This window comes from Protopterus annectens, chromosome 5.part0, assembly GCF_019279795.1.
Source record: "Protopterus annectens isolate FY-2018-M chromosome 5.part0, PAN1.0, whole genome shotgun sequence".
NCBI classification, from domain to species: domain Eukaryota; kingdom Metazoa; phylum Chordata; order Ceratodontiformes; family Protopteridae; genus Protopterus; species Protopterus annectens.
In genome coordinates this window covers 1279656997-1279683369 of record NC_056735.1, presented here as the reverse complement: position 1 = coordinate 1279683369, position 26373 = coordinate 1279656997, and the positions used below count along the sequence as shown (strand labels likewise).

At 37.0% G+C, this 26373-nt stretch overlaps 1 protein-coding gene across 2 annotated transcripts in view; it reads right to left on the bottom strand.

Moving 5' to 3' along the window:
- MYH15 (myosin heavy chain 15) overlaps positions 1-26373 on the bottom strand; it is a 386453-nt gene that overhangs the window by 178575 nt on the left and 181505 nt on the right. For both annotated transcript variants that reach the window (XM_044071103.1, XM_044071102.1), the window contains exons 14-15: positions 13400-13518; positions 11863-12012 (exon numbers count right to left, since the gene is read on the bottom strand). In XM_044071103.1, the coding sequence (XP_043927038.1) occupies positions 11863-12012; positions 13400-13518 (269 nt within the window). The remainder of the gene's footprint in view (positions 1-11862; positions 12013-13399; positions 13519-26373) is intronic.

Genomic DNA, 26373 nt, shown 5'->3' with positions numbered 1-26373 from the left:
ATTGTCAATATACAAAGTATATATGTTCATTGCTGCTGCTAAGGGGTTACAAAATTTGTCCAATGTCTAATGACAGTAATTATGACTCCATGTGGTGAATTATTACAAGATGTCTTGACAATCTATCTAAAAATCTTCAAAATCAAAACTATACATCCCTCTAGTCCAGTACATATTCCCCTTTCTGGTGTTCTAATTGGAAATGCAAGCATGGGAACTGTCACTCATCTTGTTTCACAAGTGAAGACAAATAGGCAGGCTAGTTCATTTATATGCTTTATTACATAGAAACATATCAGGATGGGTAGCAGCAGTACAAAATATAAACAAACTGATTAACTGAAAGACTATACAGACATGCATGCTTACATTTCAACAGCTTACTACAAAATGGCAGTCAGTCTTGCACGTGCTCAGTATTTATACACTTGTGCAAGCCCCTAGAAAGCTTCTTAAAGGTCTACATAAATATTGATCAACATCCTCCCTCCTTAATGAATTGCCCATGATATAATGATATTTGAAAAAAAGAGACATGCAATTGTACAGACAATAAGAAATAAGCAACACTTATGTCCTTATGTTTTTACTTCCAAGTTGCCATGTATCTGGAACATGGTCTGGAAATGCAACCTGATCCAGTGATATAGCAATCAGAACTGGGTTTAGCAATAGGGACAGTCATTGGTGAAGAAACAGATTCTGGAGTTTCGGGGTGCATTTTAAGGAACAGGGAGATTTACTAGAATGTTCTCTGAAACTGGAATACTGGGTAACTCACTCTGAGATTTAAAGTCTTTCTCGCAGATATGATACTGCAATACAGACTAAGATACCGGGATCAAAATTTCCGATTCCGCTTAATTTCTGCTCCTTGTTATTTCATAATGTATGATCTCAGCTCTGGACACACACTTTTCACCTTTGGATGTCTACATCCTCACTATCTCTCCTTTTCGTAATGGATTGAGCGGTTTGCTGGTCTGATCATAATAGGACTTCTGGGGCAAGCACTTCTTCAACAGATTGGCTTTCACTGATATGTTGTTCTTGACACATGGAACCAATAATTTACTACTGATCAGTAGTGTGTTTCTGGTTTGTCTCGACAGAAGTCTCTGTGCAGATGAACCAAGATGTTTATCATGAGGAACATTTCTGAGATTCAAGAAATTGAAGAAAACATCACCATTGTCTCATTTCAACTTTTCTTGTAATTGTTTCGCACTTTGAACTGCCTGTTCTGCCAAACCATTTGACTGTGGATACTCAGGGCTACTTGTAACATGAGTAAAGTCCCACTCTGCAGCAAATCTTTTAAACTGCTGGCTTGTAAACTGTGTACCATTGTCAAAATAACTTTGTGCAGGCTCGACTACGGTAGTCCAGGAAATTGGTTTAGCTGAAGTGGTTCTTTCTGCTGATGCAACTTAGTACATACGACTTAGCATACCGAACAAGATGAAAGTACACTTTCAATGTCCTGTGACATAGAAGGTCAAAATACTAATCCTCTCACCCTTCTTTTGATAGAATCTGCTCCTGGGTGGCCATGATGCAAAATAGTAATATACTCTTGTTGCAAGGACTTTGGAACAATAACCTTTGGACCTTTCATGATGATACCATTGTCAAACAAAACCTCATCTCTGTAAGGAAAATATAGTTGCATGTCAACTGGTAAGCAAGATTGCTTTGATGACCAGCCTTGACTGATAAAGTGGTTGAGCTTCTGAAGAACTGGATCTAAGGCTCTATGACTTCTAAGCTCATCAAGACATGTGGAAGAAAAATTTCTCACATTCATGAGTTCAAAATCAAGTTGCTCATTTTCATGCTGTTCAGTGGTATTTTGGGGTGAGCTTGATAAACTATCAGCAAGATAAAGAAGTTTGCCTTTTGTGTAGACAGGACTGAAATGATACTTTTGCAACTTGAGCATCATGCATTGCAATCTGGCAGGAGCTTAACTAGATGTTGGTGATATGTTTCCATTTGAATAGGTCTACCATAAATATAATCATGGAATTTTGAACATGCAAACGCAATTGCCAAGAGCTTTCTCTATCGCAGTGTGCTACATTTCAGCTTGGGTTAGAGTTCTGGATGCACAGGCTACTGGTCTACCCTCTTGAAGAATGATGGAACCAAGACCAAATTTTGAAGCACCACAAGAAAGAGTAACTGGTTTGTGAACATCATAGTATCTGAGAGTTGGTGGACTGGTGATTTTCTGTTTCAGGACATCAAATGCGCTCTGATGTTGTTCTAACAATGACAAAGATACATCTTTGGGCATCAGCTCTCTAAGCGGTACTAAAAGTTGGCTTAAGTCTGGAATGAACTTGCCTAGATAGTTAACCATGCCAAGAAAATATTATATAGCTTGAACACTATCTGGAGCTTGCATCTCAAGAATAGCAGTTTGCTTGGAAGGATCTGGTCGTAAGCCTGAACTCGTAAATAAATGACCAATATAAGTAACTTTTCATAGCCTGAATTTGCACTTCTAAGGATTCAGCTTAAGATTCACTTCACGTACTCTTTCCAGAACTTTCTTGAAGTTTCTGTCATGCTCAGCTTCACCATTACCTCCTACTAGAATATCATCTACTATAATATCAAACAAATACCCAGACAAAATTTGCTCCATTGCATGCTGGAAGACTTCACTGGCAGAATTTATCCCAAATGGCATTCTCAAACATCTGTACCTGCCAAAAGGAGTACTGAAAGTAGGTCACAATGAAGATTTTTGGTCAAACAAAATTTGTCAAATTGAACTCTTTGCATCTAAGAGAGAAAAAACAGTGCCATTTGGCCTAAGAGGAGTGACTTCTTTGATTCTACACATTGAATGACAAGGTCTTTTTAGTGCTTTGTTCAAATCTTGTGGATCAATACATATTCTGATATTATCTGAACTTTTCTTATGAGCTACAACCATGGAGGATACCCACTCAGTTGGCTCTTCAACTGGACAAATTACACCTTGATGCACCATGTTATCTAGCTCAGCTTTGATTCTGTTCTGCATAGCTACTGGAACTTTCCGGGCTGGCCTGGTAACTAGCCTGACCGCCAGGTCTAACTTCATGGAGTACAACTGGTAGTTTGCCTAGTTTGTCTTGGAAAAGATCAGCATAGGTAGAGAAAATATACTGGGCAAAATCAGAATAGTGTTTTTTTAAAACTAACATGGTGGATTTCCATATTAAGGGAAATTAGTCCTATTCTCAAACTATCTTGGAAGCTCACCAATGACTGCACGTGTCTTTTGACTACATAGAATTGCAAGCCATAGCTGTTCCCAGCAGAGTAAGATGAAAGTACTACTGAACCTTCAGTTTGAATTTCTTCACCACCATAAGCAACAAGCTTTGCACACTTTCCAAATTAATTTCTCACCAGCACATACCCTAGTAAATGTTTCTGCTGACATAACATTGCATTGTGAACCTATATCAGCTTTCAGCTCTATGGAAGACTCATTAATCCAAACAGTACAAAATATTTCATTCTTTGCCCATAAATCTACTGCATTGACTGTTTCATTAAGCACAGACTTTTATTTTATCAATATAAAAAGTAGGGTCACAACTTTCCAACTGATCAGCTTGTTTCTTTAAATGTTCTCTTTTAATAAAAGAATGAACCCCTTTTGATTTACAAAATCTTTGAAAATGATTTAACTTTTTACATCTGTGGCATTGCTGACCAAAAGCTAAGCAATTCTCTCTTTTAGATACATGATTTCCACAACAATTATGACAGCTGGCTATGAGGTTAGGTGAGCATGTGCCCTCACTCTTATGCTTGTTTGCTGACTCATTCTTGTGCTTCACTGAGACTGTGCACACTCTGGAATTTGCTAGAAAGGTATGGGGTTTACCAGTGACTGTTGCATGGCTCACAGTTGCTGCCATGTGATTGTGCCTGTTTTTCTAACCACGTGCTGCATACTGTCAACATTAGTTTCGAAGTTACAGGAAGCATGCATTTCTCATTTGTAAGTATATTTGTGTGTTTTTTCTGTAAGCTCATATATCTGACAAATCTGAATGGCCTTATCCAGAGTTAAATCACTGTCATGAAGTTAAATCTTTCTCACAACATCATCTTTAATACCACATAAAAGTCTGTCTTTTATCAACTCATCCCTTAAATCACCAAATCTGCACGTTTTAGCCTTGTTTCTCAAATCAGTTATATATGCTGCAAACATTTCACAAGTCTTTTGATCTATTGTGTAAAATAAGTGCTTTTCCATTGTAATATTTGTTTGGGGGGGTTACACATTTCTCTAAATTTATGTTTTAAGAACTGTGGGTCTTCCCTTGACTCAGCCAGTACCACTATATGGCAATTTCCCCCCTCTCCTGCAAATACAGCTGGTGCAATACACAAATGAACACTCTCTCTCTATGGCTTCTGAACTAGCTAAATTAAGCAGAATAAATGCCTTTGTATGGTCATCTTTATCAGAAAATGCAGCTTGTAAAAAAATATTCTCTTGCTCAAACATTCTCCAATTCTCTGCAGTATTATTATCAAATACAAGTGAAGCTGGTCTATAAAATCCTTCAGCCATGCCAACAAATTATGCCCAAACACACTGAAAAAATGGCCCTTGTAATTATAAATGAACATGCACACACAGCCAGTACTTGCAGTAACATTCAAATGCACAATAAATTCTTCGAAAAACTGTACACTGTGAAATATGCTTTGAAATGGATTTATTTTGTGAAGTAACTGTACTGTAATACTGTACACATTTGCGAACACTTTGTACATTTCAGATATCTTGAATAGCTTTAATTAATGTGAAAAAAGTATGTACTATGTGCTACTTCTAAAAAAGCAGTTGTTTTCCTTATTTTATACATTTTATGCAATTCAGTCTTTATTTCAAACATTTTTCATAGTTATTTTAAATATTTTCCTCTATGTCACAGTTTCGGACATTTTATTTAACTAGAAAGTCATTTAGAGTGTTCTGAGTGCTTTGTTTTATATTTTGCAATAAGAAATCATTTAAGTAAGCTTTGATACCTGAAATTCATTTCTGCACTTTTTTGTATGGATCCCATTCTGACACCATGTCACTCATCTTGTTTCACAAGTGAAGATGAACAGGCAGGGTAGTTCATTTATATGCTTTATTATGTAGAAGCACATCAGGATGGATAGCAGCAGTACAAAATATAAACAAACTGATTAACTGACTACACATACATGCATGCTTACATCTCAACAGCTTACTACAAAATAGCAGTCAGGCTCAGTATTTATACACATCTGCAAGCCCCTAGAAAGCTTCTTAAAGATATACATACATATTGATCTAAAGGAACTATGCTGTGATTTTTGGAGTACTCATTCATTTTGTGTTGTATTCATCAATGAACTTTATAACTTTTTAGTCCACGTATTTTTGAAAAATGTTCTCTTGAAATGATAATTTAACTTCTTATTGCCAATCAAGTGTGGACCACCCATTAATCTAACAGACACCTTGATCTGAAACTATTAAAACCCAGATTTTGATTTTTAAAATGGAAACTTGAAGATTATAGTGTTGACCTGATGAAGTCCCAGTTCTTAGGACAAAAACACCTTTCCTTAAACTTTTAATTTATATATATCCAATAAACCGATCACACCAGGATAAGTCACAGGATTTATTTAATGAATATCCAGATAAGTACATTAATCCTCCAGTTTTACAATTATATCAGGAACGTCATCAGATAAATTCAATTTCCACATCTCTTAAAATACTTTCCTAAAAATGACGTCACATCCTTAAATTTAAATATAAATACTTAAAAGAGCCCACTACTGACACAACAGATACATAAGAGGTATAAAATACATTTTAATACATATAAATCACCCACTCCACACTCATATAGGATGAATTAAAAGTGTTTTAAAAATTCAATCCCATTGTATTTAACAAAAAATGAAAATAATAATTTTAGAATCATAAATATAGTCATATAGATACACTTGTTATGAAAAATGTTTAAATGTATGTCCATATCTATTAAACCAGATAAAACTAGTTATCTTTTTAAAGCTTTAAGTTTTAAAAGACTAATTATGAACAAACTTTCATTTAATCCAGGCCAATAAACTGAGTTTAAACGGACCTGCCAACTCAGTTCTGCTTTTTCTAATAAATATGGCCAGGCTCCCCCTCTTTCATTAGGGTATAATGTTCTAAAGTAATGAATTTGAACATATGATCTGGATGTTGGGAAGTGTGTTTTGCTAGGGCATTACACTCATCATGGTCTTTGATGTTTCTAAGATGTTCACTAATCCTATTTTTTAATTTCCGTTTGGTCTTGCCTATGTAGAAACATACACACTTGCAACATAAAACACATCAGGCTACTCTTTCTGTGTTACAACATCTTCCCTGTATTTTTATCTTCACGTTATTAATCATAACCTCATTTACTTCTAAGATATATGGGCAAAATTTACAAGACCCACATTTATACATGTATCCAGTTCTTAAAGGTACCCTCTGATTTTCAACCAAATTTTTTAATATTTTGCTCCTTTCTAAACACACATATTGGTTTATCACCAATAAGGTCCCTTAATTGTTTTTCTCTGTTTAACAGTTTCCAATTTTTTTCTAAAATAGTTTTAATATGATAAGAGTCGTTCTAAAATGTAGTCAAAAAAGCAGGATTCAAAATCATTCTCTCTTCCTGTAATGTATTCTCACCCTCATTAGGGTTCAATATGGGGCTAGGTTCATACTGAGGAGGACTCATGAATGCTATGCATTTCTCGTTATTAATAGACTCTGTCACTTCACTTAGTACCTTTAAAATGGGTAGAAAATGTCCATTCTGTCTTTTAATAATAACTGCATTCATAATATCATCTACCAGGTCTATAGGATACCCTCTTTTGAAGAACATTCCTTTCAGTTTATTACATTTATTCAAAAAACTCTCCCATAGTGTAACTAATCTGGCTGCCCTCATGAACTGTCCCTTTATAACCCCTCGCTTTTGTGAAAAGGGATGACAACTACTGAAATGAAGGAAACTATTTGAATATGTGTATTTACTAAAAATATCAGCCAGAAATCTATTATTATAAGCATCTTTTATCAATAAGACATCTAAGAAACATATCTCTCTTTCATTAACCATATAGGTAAATTTTAAAAAAGAGGTAGAACTGTTTATATAGTCTAAAAATCACTCAATCTGCTGGTTTGGCCCCTTCCGCAACATAAAAATATTGTCAAGAAAACAAGTGTAAGCATAGCAATAGGAGAAGAAACATGAATTTATCAAAAACCTTCTCTCCCATTCAAGCATGACGATATTCGCATATAGGCCCCCACATGCCACACCCATTGCAACACCTTGAGTTTGGAGGTAATATTCTTTCTCAGATAAAATAAAGTTATTTCTTAGAACCATATCAAGCAATTGTTCGAACATATTGATCCTGTCCTGAGATACACTTTAGAGACAAGGTACTCGCAAAACTACTGTAACCCAAGTTCGTGTGGAATAACGGTATATAAATCCTTAAAGTCTACCGTTATGAATATACAAGTACTGTTGAATGTAAGTTGGTTAATTCATTGGATTTTCTTGATGACTTGCACTGCCTCTTAACGTAATTTATATATATATATATATATATATATATATATATATATATATATATATATATATATATATATATATGGATTCACTTTATATCCTCAAAATACTGAAATGTCAAAATTCAGTATGTCGAGGCTATAAAGTCGAAACCTAACAAGAACGAAAACTCAGAAGCATGAAATTCAAAATCTCACATACTGGAGATTTTGAATTAGTGCTTCTGCTGCACCCCCACCCCCCACCCCCCTACTTAAGTATTCTGACTCTGAGGTCACACTACATGTAAAAACACACAAAACACCACCACACAACCTACATTTTCCTTGCACACACACATCACAGTAACAAAACACACTAACACACACCACAGCCCCTACCAAAACCCTTAACACATCAACACTTACCTAAATCCATAACCACAGCGAAACACCAGAAGCGCTAATTCAAAACCTCCGGTATGCGAGGTTTTGAATTTCGCGTTTCTGAGGTTTTGCTCTTTTCAGGATTCCCCTTTATGGGCTCGAAATATTGAATTTCGATATTTCAGTATTTCGAGCTTCTAAAGTGAATCCGTATATATATATATATATATATATATATATATATATATATATATATATACGGATTTACTTCACTTAGCCGAAAACTCATTTCACCTTCACTTCACCGAAAACTCATTTCACCGAATTTCATTTAATTGAGACCAAATCGCTGAAAGCTCAAATTACCGAAAACTCATTTGACCAAATCTCATTTCAGCAAATTTAGTAGTGGCAGTGTATATGCCCTTTTTCCCACTGCAGTGCGATTCTAGAGTTAGTATATATATATATATATATATATATATATATATATATATATATATATATATATATATATATATATATATATATATATATATATATATATATATATGCATTTTCTGTTAAGAGGATAAGTTAGTTTTTAACCAAACTAGGTGTTGGGAAAAGGGCATATAAATTTGGTGAAATGAGATCTGGTCAAATGAGTTTTTGGTAATTTGAGCTTTCGGTGATTTGGTGTCAGTGAAATGAATTTCAGTGAAATAAGTTTTCGGTGAAGTGAAGTAGATCCATGATGTATGTATGTGTGTGTGTGTGTGTGTGTGTGTGTGTGTGTGTGTGTGTGTGTGTGTGTGTGTGTGTGTGTGTGTATATATATATATATATATATATATATATATATATATATATATATATATTTTTTTTTTTTTTTTTATTGGCAGTAGAGTTGCTTCCTTTTTATCCTAAGACATTTATGTATATCAGGTATCAGGTGAAGCATGATTCAGACTAGACTTCTGTATTTTTTTGGTTTATGTAATATAAGTAATTTAACAATGCAGTACAGCTATGTACATAGCAATTATCCATAAAGTCAAGCATTTATGCTGAAGTCTAAAGAAAGTCTAAGAAATATAAAATAAATGGAGTTTCTGCCCTATCAACAATGCCATGCCAGTGCATCTACTGCATACTTTCAAAAACAATTTAGTTCTCGTAAATGTCAAGTGCATTTTAAGTGCCTCATGCTCGTCTATTATTATGTCAATAATAACAACCAGCAGACTCCCAATTAAAGTGAAGTGGATTCAAAAGAGTAACACTGCAACAAGTCATGTGCCAGGATTAGCATCCTGGTTCTAATATACGAGTTAGTAAAATATAACTTTGCCACATAACCTACTTCATAGCCAGCTTCAGTCTTGAGTCAGAAAAAAACAATCAAATTTAAAAGAGGAGACAAAGAGGTACTTGCAGCTTTAAATTTAAAATCCTTTTGTTGTCAGACTATGGCTTTAATAGTCAAAGGCATTCAGCTAAATAGTATGATATGACAAGATGAATGTGTTTCATTCTATAGACATTGTTGGATTACCCGAGTTTCTATCTGCTCCATGCACAACTTAGAGTAACCCACATAACCAGAACAAAACATCATAGGTAGTTGCGTCAAGTGGGTTTCATCCCTATAACTTGCTGTCTCAAAGAGATATTCACTGAATTTCACTTACAAAAAATAACTCTCATCTCTCTCTCTCTCTCTCTTTCAGCTTTTCTCGGTTAGGGGTCACCACAGCAGATCACCTTGTCCACTCATGATTGGCAGTGGAGTTTTTATGATGTCAAGTTGCCAGCCCAGCACCCAACCTTCCACAAAAGATACACACACTTACGCACTCATGCCTAGGGCCAATTTTAGCATGTCCAATCCACTTACAGCATGTCTTTGGGGATGTGAGAGGAAACCGGAGCCCCCGGAGGAAACCCACACGACCATGGGTAGGACATGCAGACTCCGTGCAGAAGACACCCCAGCCAAAGATTGAACTGGGGAGCCTCTTGCTGTGAGGCAACAATGCTAACCACTGCACCACCGTGGCCATCCAAAAGTCTTTTGGCTTTTCCTGGTTAGGGGTCGCCACAACGGAACTCCTGTCCACTAATGATTGGCAGTGGATTTTTACGGTGCCATGTTGCCAGCCCAATGCCCAACCTTCAAAGAAGGCACGCCCATTCACACACACACCTACCTGCACATCTTTAAAGTCACTCAACTGCGGGGAGGACATGCAGACTCCACACAGAAGGTGCTCCAGCTGAGAATCAAACGGGAGAACCTCTTGCTGTGAGGCAACAATGCTAACCGCTGCACCACAGCGGCCTCTCATAAAGGAAGAAAAAGAAAGTAAAGCGTCATTTTTTTGTGTGTGCTAGGGTGTGTCTGTGTGTTTGTGTGTGTGTGTGTGTGTGTGTGTGTGTGTGTGTGTGTGTGTGTGTGTGTGTGTGTGTGCATGTGTGTGCGTGTGTGTGTGGACATCTGACAATTTGAGAATTATGAAGCCTGACAAAGGGGGTGGTATTGTGTTGGTAGACAAGAATTACTACGTTAACAACATAGCCAATATGTTATATGATATCAGTAAATATGGAATTCTTTCTTTGAACCAGATCAATATTGCATTTAGAAAGATACAACTGTTCTTAGAAGATAGTCTCCTTCAAGGGGTTATCAATGAAGAATTGTACAACTTTCTAGTTAACGAACATCAAACCAAAAACGTCACTGGGAACTGCTGCTGTACAAATGCTGTAAAATGTTTATTAAAACACAAAACAAACCAAAAAGTATCAAAGTGAGCGCTTTCGGGCTAGGCCCTTCTTCAGACAAACATTTTACAGCATTTGTACAGCAGCAGTTCCCAGTGACGTTTTTGGTTTGCTGATTTATTTCTTTGCTGAACTGGGATTTGGCTAAGCACTAGCTTTATTCTTTTTGGATTTAGTTAACGAACATCCATACATTCCTACAGTATTTGGCATCCCCAAAGCACATAACAATCTTGTTATATTAATTATTTTTCAGTCTTGGTAACTGACACATTTTCTTTTGTTGTCTTCATTCACCTGCCTAGACATATTACATTTGCTGGCTCTTAATGAAACCAACAACCAATGCACAAGATTATGGGTGGGAAATATTTTCTTAAATCTGGATTTAACACAAAGGTATTAAATAATTTCAGGTTCTGTTGAGTTGATATATAAACCTATCTTCAAAAAGCTTGACTGTTGTTTAAATGTCTGTTTTTCCATGATACAGCAACCTCAGGCTGGGGCTGTAGGGGTGTAGGGGCATAGTGTGACGTGCATGCACAGACACACACACACACACACACACACACACACACACACACACACACACACACACACACACACACACAAAGAGTAACTGGCACCCAAAGGATTAGCAATGAAGAAAATGGGAAAAAAACTTGCTGCCGTGCTAGTATTTCTTCATAATAAATTAATTTGTTTGCTTTCACTCTCAGGCTGCCTCAGTCTGATCCAGTCACCAAAGCAGCCTGAGCCAATAGAAATGGCTCCTCACTGCTTCATTCATCAGCCTTATGAGATGCTTTTTCATGAGATTTCTGCCTTCAGCACAAGGCAGAAAGTACTGCAAGAAGGCATGATTGCCTTATTCCCAGTATGGAGTACACATAGTGCCAGGCTGTTTTCATGGCAGTACCATGAGCCACTCTGGTATGAATGCTAATTCAAACAAAATGTTATCTGCAACTCTGATCAGCAAGATTTACAAAATAGACACATTGTCCCTTCATAGCAGTATGCATTCTGACCCTAGGAAATTGATTAGAAAATGCAGAAAGGAATAGTATACTTACATCAAATATTTCAAAACCAGCAATGTCAAGCACCCCAATGAAGAATTGTCTTGGCAGTCTGGTATCCAGAGTTTTGTTAATTCTGGTCACAAACCACTTGAACATTCTGTCATACACTGCTTTGGCTAGGGCTCCTACAGCATACACTACCTGTAAAATATGTATATGAAGATATGTTTAAAAGTTTCAACACACCATACTGAACAATAAAAAGATTAAACATTTCTACACTATGACTAAACCAGCTAAATATCTCTAATGGCACATATCTAAATGCATGCATATAGCTCTTTCAATACGTATACTCAGCTGCGTTAATAAAGTAACCCCCTCTATTCTGTAGTTTCTCTATACCAATAATATATCATCTCCACTGCTTTTTCTTTCTATGAAACAATATGACTCTGTACGTACGTACTGTATGCTATGTATTTAATTTGTATATGACCTGATATTTTACAGATGTTCTCAGAGGTCATCAACTTATTGGTCCTCTATTGCTGTTCTTACCAATCAGCTATAAATTATTTCATGTTGTCTGTGATGCCACTTCCTGTAAATTGTATTCTCTCTTGTAACTGCAATTGCTGGTACTCATTTTAGTTTTTGTTTTTGTATTGCCTCCTTGATGTAATTTTTTCTTTCTAACTACTATGTATAACAGCATTATATTTTACTGTCAATTTTAGTTATTTATTAACTACTCTGGAGCTTTTCCCTCAGGTCTCCACTGAATATGGGCCTCTGGCCCAGTTGGACCAACCCATTCAACAAATGTCAATTAAATAAATAAATAAATAACATAACATAACCAGCCATGGCTGTACTCCCCTAAATCATCAAAGTCAGCATTTTATTCAGAAAAGCAAAGTTATAATGGTGTATGTAATTTTGCATTTATATCTTATTTGGGTATTTTAGATGGTATATACTGTAATTACAACATATAACATATTATGATCACTATAATCTGAATAAACTTAAACATATCTTTGTATTACTGCTGCATTTGGGAGCATCTACACATAAATTACTCATATTAACAGATATTTTCTCCAACATCCTGACCGTTCCTTTAACTTCTGAAGACATTTTTGTTTTTCTAAATGCATATGAGATACCTGCCTTTTTTTCCCCAAGAGGAATCCTCTTCTTACCTTTAATGAACCATTATTTTCTCATCGGTATATATGCTGCCAGTCACTGTGATCAGCTCTGCTTATACAAATTACAAATAAACAGGTACATTTCTAATTGTAGCCTTACTCATTATTATTTGTTTCACACACAGGCTCTAAATGAATACACAACTGTGCATATGTCAGCACTTTTCTCCAAAATATCTTTGCTGCTATGTAATCATACAGCCCATTTCCCACCCTTTCCATACAAATATTTTATTCTTAATTTATTTATTTTTGAATCACACCTGAAGCACCATCTCAAAACTGCTTGACCAAATCAAGTCTGCTTTTGTTATATGTGACAGAGGCATAAAGAAGTAAACACATATTATTGCCAAAAAAATCACTCCTACCTGTTCTACTTTTTGACCTTTGACCACATATTCATTGCCAACCTTCACTCTAGGATGCAGAAGACCTTTCATTAGATCAGATGAGCTGAGACCCATAAGATAAGCCACTTTATCTGCACCTAGTGTGAAAACAAAGGAAAAAATAAAGGTTAAGTTTAATATTTGTTGTAATTTATCTGTGTTTGCTGTTTGACTTAGTAAGTCTTACTGGCACTTAAGAAAAGTTTTATTTATACGGCATAAATGTACACTAACTTAGTGCGAAATAATTATTTTTATATTAGTTGTAACTTATTCCAGATAATTAGTCCCTGATACCTTCTTGCCATAACAAAGCAACCTCAGTTACTAATCTGATACTAAGGGAAGAGCAGATCCTGCAGTCTTTACTAATGGTAACTTGTTATCACTAATTAAGCCTTTCTACCATCATATGACAAATCAGTTTCACCAGACAATTAAAACTATTACAGGCTTACAGATTTATTGCTTCTCTGATCATGGAACTTTATGAAGCTGTGTTACTGTGAGCTTTTATCACCGACACCAGCCATGCCTGTAACACAGTTAAACTCATTCATACTTATCCAGACATTGCCTTACAGCAAATAAAATCAGCCAGAGATACCAAAGGAAGAATAGACATTTGTCTACCACAGAGAGAGATATTCTTTCACTCTAGAGCAGTTTCAAAAAGCAGTGCTGAGAAATGACATGATCAAGTCATAAAACCAGTTTAATAGTTTGACTTAGCTACACTGGGTTGGGATATTTTATAGAGATACAAAGTTACTTCTGACAACTAATTGTGCAAAGCATTTTAACTTTGCATATGATAACGTTCATCCCATGTTTTAGCTGAGCAGGTCAGACCTAAGGCTGTTAATTCACTGTGAAAATGCAACACATAATTCCAACTACTGAGAAAGAACATGTTCATTCAAAGTAACATAGCCGAAAGCCGTCTATTAACTGATATAATTAACATTTCAAGATCTTCAATAAATCTTAACAATGCACCAAAAAAATATAAATTATAAATATCTTTATCAGTATAAGGAAGTAGATATTTTTTACTTATAAGTATTCCATGTACATCATCAAAAACATTTATCACCATCAACCCCAACCAATCAAAATTGCAGTTTTAACCTGCACTAAATTAACCAAAATTCCTAAAGCAAATACCCCAACTAATTCATATCCTACAAACCAAATCTGATCTTATTCCTGATACTAATGGAAATTAAAACATGTGGAATTACAATAAGCACAAGGAAAATTGTATTATAGCAAATTAGACTAACTTTCAAATAAATAAACTAAATAAGATGAAATTAAAAAAAACTAAGGTATGAAATTAAATTGTTTTACTGTAATCCTCCCTATATCCTTAAATCATACAAAACAATTACATTATTATATTAAAAATTATTAAAACTATAACAGAACTACAGCATAATGCAATCATATGACAGCCCATTCTTAAACTCTGCCTAAACTATACAAATGTATATGCAATTGACAAATTAGACAAATAACATGATTACCACATCTTATTGAAATGAATGTAAAAGAATAATCTGAACCAAAAAGCAGGAAAACTGATAAGTAGAAAATGTGGATGCCCAAAACTGTACAATGAATATCCAAATCTGAAAGATTACAGAACTTGTGGAAAGGAACTTTAATTAACCCCCATAAAACTCATTCTCTAAAGCCAAACGTATCATATTCCTGATCCCTACATTGTGTGTGTGTGTGTGTGTGTGTGTGTGTGTGTGTGTGTGTGTGTGTGTGTCTGTGTGTACATGTATGCATACATGTACATGATTATATCAGCTAAGAGCAAAAATCTGCAACACTGTTTGTGTCTTTCGGCTTTTCCCGGTTAGGGGTCGCCACAGCGGAACTCCGGTCCGCTAATAATTTGCAGTTGATTTTTACATTCCGGCTTGCCAAGCCTGACGCACAACCTTCAACGAAGGTACGCCCATTCATGCATGTCTCCATGCATAAGACGCTCTAGCTAAGAATCGAACTGGACAGCGTCTTACTGTGAGGTGATAATGCTACCGCAGCACCACCACTGTGGGTTCTCAACACTGAATTTGAAAATCTTGAAAAAAAAGCTCAAAAGCAAATTCACTGAATGGTCATTTGTTTTTGTAGGAGAAGACCTACTACACACCTCAAACGTAACTATACCAACTCCACAGTTGCACCAAATGAAAACAATGGGTCTACTTTGTTTCATTGAATCTCATTTCACTGAATTTCATTTCACCCCAACCACATCACTGAAAACACAAATAACTGAAAACTCATTTCACAGAACTGCATTTAGTATATATGGCACTGTGTAGAGTACTGTAAGGCAAGTAAAAGGTATATGCCCTTTTCCCCACTGTAGTGCGATCCTGGAGTTAGAATACATAATTAAGGGGGGTATGGGGGGGCACTGCCCCCCACATTGCGGGGTGTGGGGACATAGCCCCCACTTATTTTGAGTACATATTGTCTTCCAGAGAGAGTTTGTCATTGATGTTGCAACTATGCATGTCTATTGTTTAAAATGTATTTTGAAGTTTTTGGTAAAATACAATATAAAACAAAAAAAGTGGGGAGGCTACAGTGAAGAAAAGGGCATATACCTTTTACTTGCCTTACAGTACTCTACACAGTGCCATATATACTAACTGCAGTTCAGTGAAATGAGATTCAATTAAATGAATTTTCAATAATTTGAGTTTTCAGAGATGTGGTCGGGATGAAATGAAATTCAGTGAAATTAAGTTCAACGAAACAAAGTAGACTCAAAAAAAACACAGAATATACTACAAAACACGAATCAGTACTTGCTATATCTCTAAACTTCACCACAAGAATTCTGCATAAAGATTAAATGAATGGAAGGACAAAATCCCCAAATCAGACACAATTTTACATATTCTTTTAATTTACAAAAAAAAAATGACAGAACAGCATGTTATGCATCATCATACACTTTATAAACAATAATTAGCATAACCTCCAACACTTGCATTACTTACTGTTTCTAATCCTCAGTAACTGAAAAAAATATGAGATAAATGGCAAATATATGAAGCAACATCAGGCACATTTTTCAAAGTTCTTGGCAGTACATTGGTATTGCAGAACCACACATTAAGTATAATTTCGACTTTACTGAAAATATAACAAAGCAAAATTTGCTCCAACTTACATTTGTCAAAACTTCATGACTGGACATATGTACTACGGGTTACCTTCATAGGTTCATAGGTTGGTACTAGGCTATCGGCCCTAGGGCCTATGCAAGCCTAGCCATAACAATTCGCTGGATATTTCTTACCACAATATGTACTTCTCTGGACCCCTGTCTAGCAGGGCGACTGACATGATCCTCAGTGTAAATTTCCTATCTCCCATCCAATCATCAAGGTTCCTTTTGAAGAGGGCCAATGAGGCACTCTGCTTGACATGTACGGACAGTCTATTCCAGAGTATGGGGAGTCTCTGGGTCAGGAACCTATCCCACCAGCATGATTTGTTCATTGTGATGACACAGTTTAGATCCCTGGAGCATGTGGCTCTGAGGGATTGGGATTTCTTTAAGTGGAGCATGTCCAATAGCTCAGGGTTTGACATGGCCTTGTATGTTAAGCAGAGATTGCCTCTGAGTAGACGACATGCCACAGAGTATAGTTGGAGCTTTTTTAGACGGTCAGCATATGGCATCTGCTTTAGGTCTGTGATACTTTTAGTGAGGTATTTCTGTGGCCTTTCCAGCTGTTGCAGATGTCTTGTGAGGTACATACCAAATGGGGCATTATACTCTATAATGGGCCTAATGAGGGATGAGTACAGTGGGACAATGACCTCCTTTTTTCTGGATGAAAAGCCCTTAGTGATGAGGTGTGCCACACAGAAGGATTTCCTGACTGTTGTGGCGATGTGGTTATCGAAAGTGAGACCACTGTCCACCTGTGTCCATAAGTCTCTCATCACACTTTCAATGTTTAGTGTCCTGCCACCTATGTGGTAATTCATGGGTACATGTTTTTTTCCAAAAGGGATAACTATACATTTCTTTGCATTAAGCTTGAGCCCATGGCTCTGGCACCAGGCATCTGTTTCTGTATGGCCCTGTTGTAGAATATCCACATCATTTGGGGATTCAATAATGGCTCCCAGTTTGCAGTCATCTGCGAACTTTGTTAGCCAGAGTCCCTTAGTGTTGTCCTGTACTTCAGAGAAATAGATGCCAAACAAGAGTGGTCCCAGGACTGAACCCTGAGGTACTCCATTTTCACTTGTCTGGAGCTGGATTTGGAGTCAGCTACTTTTACAGTCTGGGTTCTGTCAGTAAGCCAGTTGGCAATCCATCGAGTGATGTAGGGATTTATGCCCAGCTTAGTAAGTTTATCTATGATTCTAGAGTGGGGGATGGTGTCGAAGGCCTTGGCGAGGTCCAGATAGGCTGTGTGGACTGCCTTACCCTCGTCCACAGCTCTGGAGACTGATTCAAAGAAGTCAATCAGATTCAGGAGACAAGATCGGCCCTTCACAAACCCAAACTGGGTGAGGTCCAGTGTTTGAAGGTTGCCAATGTCTTTGTTTATAAGTTCCATGATAATGCGTTCCATGCCCTTGCAGAACAGGCTTGTCAGACTGATGGGACGGTAGTTCCTGGGATCCAAGGCAGATCCCCCCTTGTGGAGTGGGATAACTGTAGCTGTGTGCCACTCAGTGGGCATAAAGCCTGAGGTGAGGCTATGATTAAACATGACACTTAGGTGAGGTGCCAGTTCATTTTGTAGTTCATGTAGTACACAGCCTGGGATGTTATCTGGTCCCATGGATTTTGTATTCTTAGCTTTGGAGAGTGCGGTTTCTACCTGTGTGGCCGTGATTACCGGAATTTGGCAATCTTTTGGTATTGAGATGGGCCCTTTAGGGGGTGAGAGGGGGTGAAGTTGGCACTAAATTGATCTGCCAGGATATTGGCAATATCCTTGGGATCAGTATATTTAATGCCATTCTGTTGTAGCTCAGAGCAGATCTGAGCATTGCCATTTAGATTCTTGACAGAACTATAGAATGCCTTGTGGTTGTCTTTGGAATCTTTGGCAATTTTATTTTCGTAACTAGCTTTTGAGGATTTAGCTTCTTACTGAGGCTGGTGAGGGAGTTTATTGCATCCTGGGATTTTCCTCTTTTCTGTAACAGTTTCTTACTTCTGTTGTATAGTTTTTTTATAGCAGGGGACCACCAGATTGGCTTCCTTTTTTTTGGAGAAGAGCATCTTGGTTCTATTTGGGATGGCACAATTCATGCACAAGTGGATGTGCTCGTACAATGCCTTAGTGTAGGATGATGCAGTCGAACTTTCAGATCCCGTCTGCATGAGTGTCATGAAGTTTGTCACTTCTGACTTTAGTAGCATGGAGTTGGCTTTAGAGAAGTTTTTTAAGGAGGCTTTCCTTATTGGGGGGTAGGGGGTGGGATATGGATGTCAAGGGTGATTTGCTTATGGTCAGACCTGACCAAAGAGGGGTGACCACTGGTGTGGAGCATCTATCTCCCATGTTGGTAATGACCAGGTCTAGGATATTGGATCCCCTGGTGGGACAATGGATTAGTTGATCCAGGGCATTGGAATTTATGAATTCCAAGAACTGTTGGGAAAAGGAGTTGGTACCCGAGTAGTTTTCTCAGTTAATGGCAGGGTAGTTGAAATCACTTGGTATTAGGGTATTTGGTTGCATCTTAATATTTTCCAGTATGTTTAGAAAGATGTAGTGAGAATCTTGGGGCATGGTGGGGGATCTGTAGCAAGCTACAATTTGGATTGCAGTCTTACCTAGTGTTAGTTGCACCTGGAGAATTTCCATGCATTGTGTTGGGCAACTAGCCTGTGTGAATATCCTTGGTGAATATGGACACTCCTCCACCTTTAGTGTTTCGGTCTTGGTTTTGTGGCTGAAAAGTGTGGTAAGAGTTGCAGCCTGGTATTGCAGGGGTACTCTCTGGAGCCTTGAACCAGGTCTCAGTTACTGCACAGATATCAATGTTCTCCATTTTTAGGAGTGCCTCAAAAGAGTGTATTTTGAGGTTTAGACTTCTAGCATTGAGTAGCATTACCTTCAGATTTTGCATGCTTGTATCTGTTATGGTGGTGGTTTTATCCTTTGAACCTTGCCTAAAAAAGGCACTATAGGGGCGGCAAGAGCTTTAGCCAGTAACCTGAATCCTAGGGGTGACAGGTGCAGACCATGTCTGGCAAAGCATCGTGGTCTGTCGATCATGTCTTCCCAGGCAGACAAATACTGGATCCCCTTTGAATGACACCAGAAGCTTAGCCAACTGTTGAATTCAATCATTTTGTCCTTATAGTGTGGTATCATTCTGGGCGAAGGCAGGATGCTACTCAGGGCTAGGGTCATACCTGCCTGGGCCACATGATCCAAGAGCTCTTCCATGTCTCTTTTCATGTAGTCCAGGGTGGTACGTCTGAAGTTATTCACTCCAACATGGACAATGACAGAGTCATATTTGTACTTGTTGTGGAGTGACTTGAGTGCATACATTATGTGGTGGATCCTGACACCCGACAGGCAGCTGACTGTAATTTTCTCCTTGTTCAGCCTGGTGAGTGGGACATCAGTGTGCCTGACTATAGAGTCACCTATAACTAAAGTGTTGGGTACATTGTCTTGCCTTAGGGGCTGTTGTTGGGTGGCACACTGGTGTTGTGAGCTATGTGTCACTTTGGTTGCGACTGATGTTTGTTTGCATTTCAGCTTTGGAGGTCCTTGTTGCTTGGGCAGGTTAATGTTAAGGGCCTCCGCATATGTGGGTTAAGTGTTGCTATGTATGGGTGTTGATGGTGTGGGTTTTGAAGGGCTATGAGTTGCTTGAGGTGTAGTGCAGGTGTTAACCTTCTCCTCTTGGCTTTCTAGCACAATCTTGGCCGGAGAGAGCATTGCTTCTAGTGTGGCTATGTAAGTGCATCTCTCGCAGGTTGTAGGAGGACAGGATTGTCTGTGTACATGAGGCAGTTGCCGTATTGTCCCAGTATGCCCAGATTCACCAGGTGGACAGGAGAAATCACTGGAAGCTGACACTTGGACATGCCTGTTTAGGTGCTTTTTTGTAAAGTTTAAGAGCTGTTTTCCCTTACCTTTGCAAGGTACTTTGCAATTATAGGCTGTTTAGTGCCTATGATTAATTTCTCCTTATTGACAAGGAAAGATGAGTGTTTGTATCAGTTTAAGGCTTCCTAGTGCTTCCCAGCAGGTTCTAGAGCAAGTGCTAGTCACAGGGGATCAGATTTTAGTGCTACTATTGAGAAACCAGCTAGTTCTAAGGGAAAATTTGAAGAGCAGACTTTCTGGCACCTGGAATAGTTTAACTGTAGCCTCGCAGTGCTGCATGATGTGAAAAATGTGCAAACACATGCGTTTTTAAGCCAGAAAGTTGAAGGGATAGAAATCAGCCCAAAATGGCTAATAAAATTACAATTTCAGAGCTGGAAACCACTCCTCTAGTGTTAGATAGGCAGTACAATGCTCACCACTCCCACTGGTAAGCAGTAGGACTCCCTCTACTACAGCAAGGTCTGGATATCTCTGAACACAGAAAATAAAGTCCTGAGACAAGTAAAGCCTGTGATATGGACTGGCTAGGAGGGTCTATATCATAACATCGAAGTTCTCTAACATAGAATGTTATTATATTGAACCCTAAACACCGAAGTGTGAAAACATTGAACAGTCAGAACAGTGAATTTTTTCCCAGGGAAAAAATTCGCTATTCCGAGAAACATACACACAACACAAACACACACAAAAAACAGCCATCCACACACATACACTTAAAATCCTACACCTAAAATAAACTTTACATACAGTACTAGCTATCCACTTACCTTAACCCAACCCTAACCCTAAGGTCAGTCACTATCGCACACTCACCTCACCCACGCCCTAACCCTAACTCACCTAACCCACCCCCAACCCTAACCTACACACAATCACACACTTACCTGACCCACGCCCTAACCCTAACTCACCTAACCCGCCCCCTAACCTTAATCTACACACAATCGCACACTTACCTGAACCCATGCCCTAACACTAATGTCCACACAACCACACACTTATCTGACCTGCTCCCTAACCCTAACTCACCTAACCCGCCCACTAATCCTAACCTACATACAATCGCACACTTACCTGAACCCAACCCGTAATGCTCCAACATATCGAACGCTGAAAACAGTGAAGCCACAGCAACGGCCCACCGAATTCATTCCCTTGGAAAGAATTTGATGTCCTGCACCTTCGCTGTTTTCCGCATTCGACATTACGGGTTCGATATTATAACATTCAATGTTAGAGAACTTCGATGTTATAATATAGACCCAGCTAGGAAAGGTGGGAAACGAGCAAACAAGATAGTATTTTTTTTTTTTTTTTTTTGTTGAAACAGGCTAAACAATGCAATAATACAGTAAATAAACACAGAAAAGACTAACACAGTTGAATGTGTAGTCCTAAACAGTAAATGCAATTAAAACTCGACAAAATTAGCAATTTAAAACTTTTTAAATGAAGCAAGGCAAGTGCACAACTGAAAAACGATTTAAGAGGCAGTAATACAGCAGAATAAGCAGCTAGTCTACATATACAGAGAAGTCTATATATACAGAAAAGCAGCTAAAACACACAAACAATTCAGATGCAGTGCAACCTAGAGCACTTGAGTTGTAGCAATATTAAGGCAATTACAGTTATAATAAATGCTCTAAAATATACTCTATATTTCCAAAATGTTTGAGAAGCACAGTCAGAACACAAGGAGATTCAGGCAATTTTTTTTTTTTTTTTTTGAAAGGGAAAAAGGAGAAACAGAAGGCCTTCTCAGATGTTCTCTCTGTATTAGGTAGAATGAGCTAATGACACTAGACTGGGAAGAGTGTCCCAGATCAGATTTACAGTAGGGGCGGGCAACTGCAAAGCCACCAAGTATAACAACAAAACACCAACAGGGGGGGAGGGTGGGGATGAATAATAAAGCTACTAGCCTACAGACAGTAAACACTACAGAAAGCCACAAAGTGAAAGTTTTTAAATAGATAAAAGAGCAAAGAGACTCTACAGAATGCTTTTAACTGCAGACAAATCAGTTACCTGTGCAGATTAGTTAATAGCAATAAAATACACTAAAAACTATGCAGCAGGCAATAAAAAGTGCTATATATAAATTGCTAGAAACAATAATCAGTATAAATAATCCAAAAAAACAGGATACTTATATATCTCAGCTCAGAGTTGTAGTCAACGCCTCTCCTCCACTCTGCTCAGTTCATTTGACTGACAAGTAATTTGACTGAAACTCGTGACTGACAACTCATTTGACTGACAACTAGAACTTCAGTACACTTTAAGGCAAATAACAGGGATTTGTCCCTTTCCCCAATGTAGTATGACCCTGGAGTTAGTATATATAGTTAGGTGGGTGTGGGGGGTACAGCTCTGCACACTGGGGGGTGGGGGGGGCAAAGCCCCCCACCTATTTTGGTTTAAATTCTGTACTGTTTTGTAATATTCTTCTTTTAAACAAAACTAGGTGGGGGGCTTCGTACTACACACACACACACACATTATATATATATATATATATATATATATATATATATATATATGTGTGTGTGTGTGTGTGTGTGTGTGGTAACAGAGTAGTTCATCAGATATTCAGTTTGGTTCACCAAATATTATGAATGCTGACATAAAATAGTGATTACAGGATACTGACATTCTTTATGGGAGATCATGGTAAAGTGGGAGTGAGAATTTTTTCCTTCCCCACTGCTGTATGATCTCAGAGTTGGTATATATAATTAACATAGGGTTTGCAAGATGGCTTTCGTATTGCAAAAACACTTCAAATGTAGGGTTTTTTTTTTTGTATTTTAGATTTTGGTCATTCAAAACAGGAGGGTGAGTGCCACTGAAACATAACACCCACAACAGTTCTTTAAAATCCTATTTTCCCATTCATCTTCCCAGCACCCTTTGTAACCTTTTCTAAAATAGAAAAATTTAAATCATAGGGATCTGGACAAGCAAGGGTATGATTATATAATGCTGTTATATATTTTTAGTTTATATACCATATAGATGTTCACATATCCTCTTTTTAATGGTACATTCTGTTTTCCCAGTGTAAAAAGATTCACATGTTTTACATAACTCAATATTAACTACCCACTAGTGCCACAGTTCCTATACTCATTAAATCTTATAGGTTTATTATTTAATAATGTAGATAGTGTATCACCTACAAAATATTAGCACAATGGTTGGAATGATCACATTTTTTTCCTCCTACCTTTTATCTGATGTTTCTTATCCAAACAAACAAACAGTCCATAACCTTTTCTTTACTACCCTCAAAGTAGTTTTTCAAATTAAAACCTTTTTTATAAATAAATGATGGGACCTTTCTAAACATTCCCAAAAGTCCTTCCTCAGCTTTAAGAAATATTGCAATTATTCCTAGTATTTTCATAGTTCCCACATCAATATTATATTCCACTACCACAGCCCACCCCAAGTTCTCCTGTTTCAGTGGTATTGGTAGGGAGTGTATTTTGAGTAGGACTAGTCACCAAAATAGTTGTTCTGCCAATGATAACCTCAACACATGGTTCTCTTATAACTTGTACTTATACTTGTGTAACCCCAGTTTAAGAATATATTTTCTAAATGTTCTCTCTCTCTTTATTAAAATTATCCTCATCTGAAATCATCTTAGACTCTTTTTAGTGCAAAGAGATGATTACCTGAAATGTGTAAGTAGGAATTTGAAAAAGTGAGTTCCTTATAGATATCAGAAAAAAAAAAATAGGTTATTTTAGATAAATATAGCCAAATACTTTATTATCTCCTTCCTATAGGTATGTGTGAATATCAAGTATTGAGTCATTCACAAGGCAAAACTGGAACACAATAAGAGAAGGCTAAATGTTAAAAATAATTTAATATACTCCCAATAAAATAAGCGAAAAATATGCCTTCTTCAGACTACACAGCAGAGTAAAGAAAACAGTTTTTTATAAAAGATACAAGGTAATTGGCCAATAGATGTAAAATGCATTCTTCTATTAAACATTGTCATGGAAACCTTAAAGAAGTCTTAACTACATAGTGAGAACTTCTATCCTGTTGTAAAATGCTAATGAAACATTAACATAAACGTAATTCTAAAAGTTAACATTTCCTTCACATGTTAACTAGATCGCAAAAATTATTCATTTTACTTAGACAGCGTATATTAAACCATGTCAGAAATACATAAGCATTAAGAAATTGTGCTATATGTCATCCAAATACAAAACCCGCAAAATTTCAAATGTTTCATGCATCAAAAAACATTCGGATTTAATTCCAAAATGACACGGTAAGAGCTATCAAGTCATATCTGTCTATTCACGATAAACAAGCGTTTCCTTAAATAAAAATAAGTATAAAAATAACACTCATTTAAAGATCGCATTAACTTGCGTGAGGTAATTTAGATCACGCTTAAATTGCTGTAAACCTTGTTTGTGAAAAATACGTAAACCTAGGGCAGCATTCCTATATATACATACGTGTGATATTAACAACAAATAAAAAATGTAACTAGTAGTAATGTTAAGCCTTGCACGGCATGTATTCAAATACTGAAAATATCTACATAAACCTCTATTAGTTTTTACTTGAAAATTAAAAAATGAATGGTTTATATATATATATATACACATGTATTGTAAATGTGACCTGAGCGAAAATTAAAATAAATAAGTAAATACATAGGCTTCACAACAGAGTAAAATAACTTGTATTCATCTATTGTATGCTAGCCATTTGAGTACACATTTTATGGAAAGAGACTCATTGATGCCCGGTGTTAAATGGGCTCTAGTGCGGATTTGCCACAAGAGTTCATCTATTTCCAAACGGACATGCCAAGTTCCACCCCGAATATCTGATATTCGTTGCTGTAATATAACAAAACTAAATGTATGGCCGCTATGTTCCAAAATGTGTTTTGCAAGGGCGTTATTTTCATCTTTTTTGAAGATGGCATGTGTATGTTCATATATCCTAGTTTTAAGCTTACGTTCTGTTTTTCCAATATAGAAAGCCTTACAATGGTTGCATATTGCTGCATAAACCACTGATTTTGTTTCACAGTTGAAGTGGCTGCTGATCTTGAAATCTTTGCCATTGATAGAAAAGTGTGTGCCAACTTTAATGTGTTTACATTGGTTACATGCACCTCATTTGTGCATCCCACTTAACCGATTAGAAAAATGATTTTTCTTAGTTCTCTCTAATATGGTCTTCAGATTGTCGCCCCTTCTGTAAGTCAATTTAGGTTTTTCGCCCAATAGTGTAGCTAAACCCTTGTCATATTTTATGACTTCCCAGTTTTTGTTAATGATTTCAATGATTTTATAAAAATCTAGAGAGTAAGTATGCAGGAAGCTACTACAGAAATTATTTTGTTTGGGCATAATAGTCCTGGTGGTTTCCACTGATGTTGTAGAGATGTCAAGATTGACATCCAACTGTTCAAGACCCCCAGTTGCAAGTAGAGGGAAAAAATGTCCCTCCTCACGTTTGCGAGCGATCTCTAAAATAATGCCATTAATTAAGTTCAATGGATACCCTCTAGATAGAAACATTTTCGTCAATTTACTACATTCAACTTGAAAGTCACAATCGTCTGTAACCATCTGTGCTGCTCTGACTATTTGTCCTTTAATGACAGATCTTTTCTGATGGTATGGATGGTTACTTGTGAAATGTAGTAAAGAATTAGAGTACGTAGGCTTTCTATATATTGTACTCTTGAACCTATTATTAATAGGATCCTTAGACAAGAGAATGTCTAAGTAGTTCATTTCACTATCGGAG